The sequence below is a fragment of the Rhincodon typus genome, chromosome 17 (genome assembly GCF_021869965.1).
Source record: "Rhincodon typus isolate 14 chromosome 17, sRhiTyp1.1, whole genome shotgun sequence".
Classification (NCBI taxonomy): Eukaryota; Metazoa; Chordata; class Chondrichthyes; order Orectolobiformes; family Rhincodontidae; genus Rhincodon; species Rhincodon typus.
The window spans coordinates 48100516-48110476 of record NC_063348.1 but is presented as its reverse complement, the minus strand read 5'-3'; the positions used below and the strand labels follow the sequence as shown (position 1 = coordinate 48110476).

General features: G+C 40.1%; 1 protein-coding gene across 1 annotated transcript in view; it reads left to right on the top strand.

Annotated features, from left to right (window-relative positions):
- Positions 1-9961, top strand: part of api5 (apoptosis inhibitor 5) — an 18260-nt gene that overhangs the window by 491 nt on the left and 7808 nt on the right. Inside the window, exons 2-3 of the mRNA XM_048607205.1 lie at positions 5973-6134; positions 6468-6561. Of these exons, the coding sequence (XP_048463162.1) occupies positions 5973-6134; positions 6468-6561 (256 nt within the window). The remainder of the gene's footprint in view (positions 1-5972; positions 6135-6467; positions 6562-9961) is intronic.

The window sequence follows — 9961 nt, the reverse complement described above, 5'->3', positions numbered from 1 at the left end:
CTCTTCTCCCGCCACTTACCACCCTCCCCACCCACACACCTAGAGTCATATAGTTGTACAGCACGAAACGGACCCTTCAGTCCCACCTGCTGACCAGATATCCTAAATTAATCTATTCCCCTTTGTCAGCATTTGTCCCATATCCATCTAAAGCCCCCATTCATGTACCTAGCCAGATATCTTATAAATGTTGGTGTGCCACCCTCCACCACTTCCTTTTGCACCACCCTGTGCATGGAAAGGTTGCCCTTTAGGTCCCTTTTAAATTTTTCCCCCTGTCATCTTAAACCCGTGCCCTCTAGATTTGGACTCCCTACCCCGGAAAAAAAGACCTTGTCTATTCACAGTATCCATGCCCTTCATGAATTTATAAACCTCTATAATGTCACCCCTCTGCTTCTGACACTGCAGGGAAAATAGCACCAGATTGTTCAGTCTCTCCCTGTAGTTAAAGTCCTCCAACCCCACAACATCCTTGTATACCTTTTCTGGACACTTTCAGTTTAACAACATCTTTCCTGTAGCCCGAATTGAACGCAGTATTTCAAAAGTGGCCTAACCAATGTCCTGTACATCCGCAACATGACCTCCCCACTCCTGTATTCAGTGCACCAACCAAAAAAAGGCAGATGTACCAAACGCCACCTTCACTCCTGTCTATCTGCGACACCACCTTCAAGGAACTGTGAACCTGCAAAAATTTTGCAAGGACCTGAAAGGTCTCTTTGTTTGGCAACACTCCCCAGGACCCTACCATTAAGTGTAGAAGTCCTGCCCTGATTTGCCTTACCAAAATGCAACATCTCACATTTTATCTACATTAAACTCCATCTCCCACTCCATCTGATCAATGCCCCGTTGTACTCTAAGATAACCTTTTTCACTGTCTACTTCACCACCAATTTTGATGTCATTTGAAAACTTACTAACCATTCCTCCTATATTCACATCCAAATCGTCTATGTAAATGATGAAAGGCGGTGGCCCCAGCACCGGTCCTTGCGGCACGCTGCTAATCACAAGCCTCCAGTCCAAAAAACAACCTTCCTCTGGTCATCATCTCTTCCAATCTGCCACCCTCATCTCGTCCTCTTCCCACCTTCCCCTCCACTTGTCCTAGTGTTTTTCCCCACCCCCTGCTCAACCTTGTCCTCCCCCTTCCCCTCCGATACTTATATTATGAAGATGTTTAACACATGCCCACACAGAGGAGTTACCCAAAGTAGCCACCATCCAGTTTGGTGGTTCCTCTTTATACTACTTATACTTGTAGATGTATGAGCTTGAGAATTAGCAAGAGTAGGTAATTTAGCTCTTGGAGCCTACTCTGCCATTTGATAAAATTGTGGCTGAAACTTTCCCTATGTATTTATGTATTAATCAACACCTATTTTTAAAGAGAAATTTTGCTAGGCTTCAGACGTCAACTTATGCAGTAGCTTCCGTGGCAGGTGATTTCCATTGTGAAGCCAAGTGACAACCTGGATAAGGGCCAATCAGTTCCTCTTGACAGTTTGGCTTTCCTGTAAGCAAATCATTCCCGTCACAGTTGCCTACTCTATTTTCATATCCCCTTAAGCTGGTTTATTAAGCTGGAGGGGCGGGCGAAGGGGGACTTGTGGGGGCGGGCGAAGGGCGACTTGGATGTATTCAGAGTTCCAGAGACTCCTAATTCTAAAGGAACTTTTTTCCCCGTTGAGTCTTGTTTTTAATTTGTATCTATAAATATTTTTCTTGAATGTCTCAACGACTATTTTGTTTTCGCCAACTGGGAATAGTTGCATATCATTTGCCTTAATGTTCTGTGTTTAACATATTCTAATGCATGACCAGTAGTATTTTTATAAAGTGAGGACAGCAAAGGTTCTGATTGCTCTTACAGGTGAAAATCAGTGGCTGTGTTTTATTCTTCTCTACTTAATTTTTTTCCTTTAACCTTTGTGCCAATTAACTTTGATTGGACCTTTTTGAGAAAAACACATATTAACTCAGAGGATGGTGGGAATCTGAAATACATAGAACATAGAACATTACAGCGCAGTACAGGCCCTTCGGCGCTCGATGTTGCGCCGACCTGTGAAACCAATCTGAAGCCCATCTAACCTAAACTATTCCATTATCATCCATATGTTTATCCAGTGACCATTTAAATGCCCTTAAAGTTGGCGAGTCTACTACTTTTGCAGGCAGGGCATTCCACGCCCTTACTACTCTCTGAGTAAAGAACCTACCTCTGACATCTGTCCTATATCTATCACCCCTCAATTTAAAGCTATGTCCTCTCGTGCTAGCCATCACCATCCGAGGGAAAAGGCTCCCACTGTCCACCCTATCTAATCCCTCTGCCTGAGAAGGTAGTGGAGGCCGAAAACATTACAAAATATTTAAAAACGTTTTAAAAATACTTCAATGAGCATGTGAAATATCATAATATTCAAGGATATGAGACAAGTGCAGGAAATTGGGATTAGCGCACCTCTAGTGGTAGTTAATGTCAGTGCACACTCGATGGGCCAAAGGGCCTTTTCTGTGCTGTTTGAAACAATGACTTGAAACATGTTGCTTTGATCTGCATTGACCTGTATTTTCATAGTTCTGTATATCGTTATGTTCAAACAAAATGCAATTCAGTGTATTTATTTCCCAGTGGTGGGAAAGATTGTAATGAAACAAAAACAGAAATCGCTGGATAAAATTCAGAACTGAAGGGCACTGGATTTCTTTGTCCACAGATGCTGACATACCTTCTGAGATTTTACAGCAATTCCTGATTTCCAGCATTTGGAGTTTTTTCTGTTTAACATTATATTGAATCTACATTTATCTTCTAAAGCCTCAATCTCCTTGCTATTGTTCATATCTCAACACAGAAACACAGTGCTTTATTAAATATGGAGATGCAAACTCATAACAGGAGAAATTTGACAGTTGTGACAAAATATTACAAGAAAATTTTGTATTCAGAAGTCTCATTTGATTTGAGGTTTAATGTAATTGCTGTGGGTTTTGCAGGAGTTACAACCCTATTACACCTCTGGAACTAAGTGATATTTTGAATTTGCCCGAGTGTGAATGCTGAAGGTTGCCGTCAGTGTTTCTAAGCTCCATAAGATATATAGCTGAAGCCACACGAGTGAAAATCTTGGAGAATCACTGAATTTTAAACAATTTATCCTTTTATTCTATTAGCCTCACTGCAAAAACTCTTAACATTAAGACAACTTTTTGAATGGTTTCTAACTCAGATTTGAAGAGTGTACTCCGTTCTTGACTACTGCTTGTTCTGAAACCTGATTTTATACTTGTGGCATGTCAATTCTCTCCATTAGGATTAAGTCCAAGTTTAATTTTTAAATAATGGCATTTCACTTTCCACCACAATCACGTGTGTGCCCAGTCAATTATTTTAATCTCATCAAAATTGAATTTTAAAAAAAGATAATAGTTCCATTTTACTTCCTGGTTTGCTGTCTGAGAGTGTAATTCAGTGTGATTGGCTGTTTAACGATGCTTGATTGCATCACTGCTACTGAAGACTTGTAGATTCCTTGCTTTTATGCCATTTTCAAATTAAATCCAGGGAAATCCACATTATAGATAATCCAAACTATGAAGCTGATTTTCTTTGAAGCCAGGGCCTGTCACTTTGCTATTAGTTTTGAAGTCTGGCCATTGTGAATGTGTTTTTACATATTAAAAATATGGATGCCATATTTCTGTTTACAACATGTATACAAACAGAGAAAGGACCAGTGCAAAAAACCTGGGCCTCTCTAACCTGCGCTTTCCATTATTTAGAATAGCTTGACCATATTTGATGCAATTCTGTACCCTTAATGAATAACTAAACATGTTTTTAAACAATTCTAATCTATGATACAGTCATTAAACCTCAAGTACAGTCTACATCTTGTAGATTCATTGATCTACCTGTACGATTTAGCAGTAGAATAATGTAATGTGCTCTGCATATGTAGTACTGCTTCCCCTTAGAAAAGGGCACTGTAACATTCTGTGAACAAGAAATTAAAGATGGTATATTGATACATGTAGACATTTCACTTATTTAGAAAAGTTAAACCTGTTATTGAAAGATGATGTTATGAGGCAGTGGTTTTAATGTGCTGGATGGTCTGGTCAGGTGTGCATCTTGACTCGTACATCACCCGAGTTTGATGTTCTGAACCATTAGTGCCTTAAAATGCCAGACCTCCATCTTAATACATATATTTTGTTTTATATGACATAAAACAGGGTACCATTGGTAATATATGAAAAATATACATCTGCTATACAGATCTAACATTTGCAGCTACAAAGTTATCTTTAAAATGTGTACAATTTCTGAGTTACACCTTAAAACTACAAAGCTTTACCCATCTGCAAAGCTTTCTGCCCAGTCAACCAGTTCTGAATGATCGTAGTCTGTTTATTTATAACAGTTATGTTTTCTGACTTCCCAGAGGAAGTTTGTTAAAGGTTTTGGAGTTGATCTGTAGCTCGGGTTGTGGATGTTGAGGTTGGTTGGCTCGCCGAGCTGGTTTGTTGTTTCGCAGACATTTCATTGCCATGCTTGGTAACATCCTCAGTGCAGCCTCTGATGAAGCGTCGGTGTGTTTTCCCACCTGGTTTTTAAACTCTGGGGTCCGTTGAGATGGATTGCCTCACTTGCAGTTTTCCTTCGTAGTGGAATGTATATGGGGTCGAGTTCAATGTGTTTATTAATAGCATGCTTCGTGGAGTGCCATGCTTCCAGGAATTCTCGTGCTTGTCTCTGCCTAACCTGTCCCAGGATCTTGGTGTTGTCCCAGTCGAAGTCGTGGTTCTCCTTGTCCATATGGATTGAGATGAGTGAGTATTGGTTGTGTCTTTTTGTAGCCAGTTGGTGTTCATGTACTCTTGTTAGTTTCCTTCCTGTTTGTCCGATGTAGTGTTTTCTCGCAGTCTCTGCAGGGGATCTTGTAGATGACATTGGTCCTGTCCATGGCAGGGAGTGGGTCTTTAGTTCGGGTGAGCACTTGTCATAGGGTTGATGTGGGCCTGTGTGCCACTCTGATGCCCAGCGATCGTAGAAGTCTTGTGGCGAATTCTGACGTGTTCCTGATGTAGGGTAGTGTGATGAGTGTGTCGGGGCGTGTAGAATCTTTCTGATGCTGTTCCTGTAGGCATCTCCTGACCCAGTTCTTTGGAAATCCATTATCCTTGAACACTTGGAAGAGGTATTCCTCCTCCTCTTGGCGTAGTTCCATGTTGTTGCAGTGTGTTGTTGCCCTTTTAAATAGTGTTCGCACACAGCTTCGTTTGTGTGTGCTGGGATGGTTACTATTGAAGTTCAATACCTGGTCTGTGTGTGTAGCTTTTCAGTGTACATTTGTTTGCAGTTCCCCATTTGTCTTGCGCTCTGCCATGACGTCCAGGAATGGGAGTTGTTTGTTCATCTCCTCTCTGGTGAATTTTATTCTGGTGAGGGTGTTGTTTATGAGTTTGTGTGTCTCTTCTAATTTGGTCCGTTTAATGATGACAAAGGTGTCGTCCACTAAAAGCTGGCATCACAGGTCCTTTTTATAATGCTAAATGGTCTGGAAAATCTACCGTTAAAAGAACATGTGAACCAATGAAGAGCTCAACACTTCTGGATGGGTGCAGGGTGGTGAATGGAGAGAACCATGCATTGTTTGAAACACAAGTATTTTATTCATCCAGGGGATGTGGGAGTCCCTGGCAAGTCGAGCATTTATTGCCCATCACTAATCACTCCTGAGAAGCTGGCGGCTATCTAAATTGTGCTTCTGATATGATCACTTGTTTAAGTTATGTTTTTCCAAAAACAGTGTTATAAAACCTAGCTTCTGAAAGTTCACGGTTCCACAAAAGGAGCGTCTCAATCCCTGAAACAAAAGTGGATCTCTATTAAGCTGAATGTTTTGAGGGGTTTAGATCAAATTATGACAAAATGTATTTTTATTTTGCAGTACAAAGATGCATATCAGGCCATTCTTGATGGTGTGAAGAGCGGAGCCAAAGAGAAAAGATTGGCAGCGCAATTTATTCCTAAGTTTTTCAAACATTTTCCTGAGTTGGCCGATAGTGCTATCAATGCCCAGTTGGATCTCTGTGAGGATGAAGATCTTTCTGTAAGGGTTATGTTCCATTTCTATTCCAATCTGAATTTGTTAATTTTGATTAGATGGGCAGGGCAGGGTGAAAATGAGGAGAAGATGACTGTATTCTGTTCTTTCTGATTTTCAGTAGTCCTCTTTGACGCAAGTTTAGTTTTATTGAGTTTTTGTTAACTTTCAAAAAGCAGTGCATTGAAAGTTGCAAGGTCGGTGCTGAATAATTAATGTTGAATTTTCACAAGTTTGTTGTAAAACAATGTAAGATTGTCTAATACATACGATTAAGTAAACTTTACATCATTGCAAGTAGAATGTGTAAAATCTAAGAGGGTGAAATTTTGTGTTCAGATTCGTCGTCAAGCCATTAAAGAATTGCCTCAGTTTGCAACAGGTGAAAACCTACCAAGAGTCGCTGATATATTAACACAGCTTTTACAAACCGGTATGTGTTTTGTTTTTGATGTAGAACTTTAGTTCACCCTGTACTGCTGTGAAAACTTCTTAAACATGTTACTTCCTGTAAGAATAATAAGAATCCTTTACATTGTATGAATTATATTTCTACACTTTGTGATTTGATCTTTTTGCCTGTGAAGTTGAGCAAAGCAGATGGAAAATGGATAACTAGAGTGTTATTTCTTTGGGAAGAATTTTCTTTTTAATTGAATCCATGTCTGTCTGAATTTGTATAATTTAAACATGAGAGATGTAGCAACTTGTGCAGATTAAAGTTTCTGTTCTGGTTCCCTGTGGGTCAATGTTAGCACCCCTTCTCTCCCTGAATTAATGTTGTACAAGGCACAGTTTGAAAATTTGCAGATTGCACGAAACATGGAAGTATTATGAACTGAAAATTTTAAAAATCCTCAGTTGTACGGTCCAGTGTCACTGGCAAGGCCAGCATTTCATTCCCATTCATTTAGCTGTTGAATTCACTAGGCCATTTTCAGATTGCATTTAAGAATCAACCGCATTGCTGAGAGTCCAGAATTTAATGTAGGCCAGAACAGGTAGGGATAACAGATATCCTTCCCTGAAGGACATTAGTGAACCAAATGTATTTTTAAAGCAATTGATAGTCGCACATCTTTGAACCTAGCTTGCAACTCCAGAGTTGATTGAATTTGTATTTCATCAGCTGCAATGGTGGGATTTGATCCCATGTCCCAAGAGCATTAGCCTGGGCCTCTGGATTACTATTCTAATGACGTTACCTTTACACTGTCATCTTTCCACATCCTCCATATGATGAATCTGTATAATCACAGAATTATTACGTCCTAAAACAAAGTGGATTAGGCCATTATGTCTGCGATTGCTCTCTAAGCATTATAATTTGATGCCGTTCTCCTTCCTTTTCCTCATAGCCCTGAGTGTATCCTCCTGTATGCTTCTGTTGAACCTGTCTCCCAACACACTGCCAGATCTCAACCACTCCCTGTGTAATATCCGTGCCTTCTCATTCTCAATTCTTTTAAGAGATGAAACGGTATACCCTGTCTGTCGCCCCTCATAGTGAAAACTTCTATCAAATCTTCTCTTAGCCAGCTCTTCTCAAATTCCAAAACAATTCCAAACATCCCTGATCAGTCTTCACAACTGAATTTCTTATCCTTGGAGCCATTCTCAAAAGCCTCTTCTGCACTCTCCAACGCACTTACGTCCTTCTGAAAGGGTAGAGCCCCAAGTTGTGCACAATAATCCAGCTGAGGTCTAACTAATGTCTTATACAAGTTTAGCATAACCTCCTTGCTTCTGTACTCTATGGTCCTATTATTAAAGCCTAAGTAAAAATGCTGGTGGTGCTTCAACTTAAGTATACCGCGCTTAAGAATGGATGGGAAGGGTGCAGAAAAGACAGGCAGTGAATGACTCCATGGATAATAAACTAAATTTAAAGATAGCTTGGAGTTGCTGGGGCATTTCTCCATCAAGAAACAAAGATTAAGAGGATATTTGAAAGAGATATTCTGGATAAAGTAGAAGTAACAATTGGTGGAAGGATTGAGAACCGCGGGGCACTGGTTTAAGATGCTTGACACAAGAAATAATATTGACATGAGCAATGCACAGCCCGAGTGTGTGGTGGAGGAAGATTAAAAATAGCACAATCATTTGCTGAAATGAAACGTTTGCAGCATGACTGCGGGTAAGTTGGAGAGTGGGGACTTTGATATTACCAGGTGAATTGTTCTTGGAGCAAGCGGCTGCAGGGACCGAATGTCATCCTCTGGGCTGTAATCATTCCATGATTCTATTTATTATTACGTAACCTCAGGGATGTGACTACCTCCTAGATCAAAGAACGACGGTAACTCTTTTCCCCTTCCTAATATATTTATGCCCTGAACTCAGGTTCAACAATTCAATTGAATTCCTGAGAGGTGCAGACACTAGCTGGAGTTTTTGTGGTCCAGGGTTGCCAGATATTTGATTGTTGCTTGCCCTCACTACCCCTTCTTGTGCTCCTACTTGCTTTTGTTTGTGCAATTTTTATGCCATGCCACTTGCTGATAGAAAGAGGGCTATCACTCCACTCTCAGCCTAATCTATTTTCTAGGCAGTGTAATCTTTATGTATGCTAACCTTCCTACTGTTAAGAAGGTTATAGCAGAATACTTAGAAAATCTTAATGCAATCATGCAGTGTCACTATGGTTTTGTGAAAGAAATATGTTTGACTAATTGATTAGAGATTTTTCATGAAGGAGTAAGCAATATAAATAGCGATGAACTGGTGGTTGTCTTGTACTTAGATTTGTAGAAGGTATTTGACAAGGTGCCACTTGAAGGGTCAGAACAAGAGCCCACAGTGTAGGGGGTAACGTTAGGAAAGATAAAGGATTAACAGGCTAATAGGAAGCAGAGAATGGACATAAATGCATTTTTGGATTAGCAGCATGTGATGAGTGTTGGGACACAGGAATCAGTGATAGGGCCTCAATGATTTACAGTCTATATAAATGACTTGGATCAAGAGTCGAATATATGATTGCTAAATTTATCAAAGAGTAGGAGTGTAAGTTCTGAAGAGGTCATAAGTCTGCAGAGGAAGGTAGATTGGTTAAGTGAGTGGGGAAAAATAGGCAGATGGAGTATGATTTGGGAAAATGGACTTGTCAACTTTGGCAGAAAAAAAAGCAAAGCCACATATTATTCAAATTGAAGTTTACAGAACTGAGAAGCACAGAAGGATCTGCTGTCCTGGTACATGAATCTCAAAACTTCACTATGCAGGCACAGCAAGTGTTTAAAAAGGCAAATGTAATGTTGTCGGATATTGCAAAGGGAACCTGTATCTTTCAGAAGGTTATAAGTCTTTGGAACTTTCTTCTCTGGAGAACACGGGAGGCAGGGTCAATATTTTTATGATGGATATATATTCTTGACTACCAAGGGTTTCAGAGATTATCAGGAGGAGGCAGGGATGTTGCAATTAGGGACAAAGTCCAATCAGCTTTGATTTTATTGAACAGCAGAACAAGCTTGAGGGGCCAACTCCTACTCCCATGTCATATGTTTGTATGTGATTGCATTTCAAGTTATACCTAACTTGTTTTGTGCTTTGAAGAGTGTAAGATCAATTATTTTGCAACACAAACTCAATTTATCATCTAGGATTTTAACAAAATATTTGGAGCAATTGAGGGCTGCTAGATTAAGCTTATCTTTCAATGTGCTATTATCAGTTCAGATTAAAGATAAATGATTTCTAAACCTTGTAGTTTCTTCAACTATAACAGTGTGGAGCTGGAGGAACGCAGCAGGCCAGGCAGCATCAGAGGAGCAGGAAAGTTGATGTTTCAGATCGGGACCCTTCTTCAGAAGACCCTTCCTCAGACC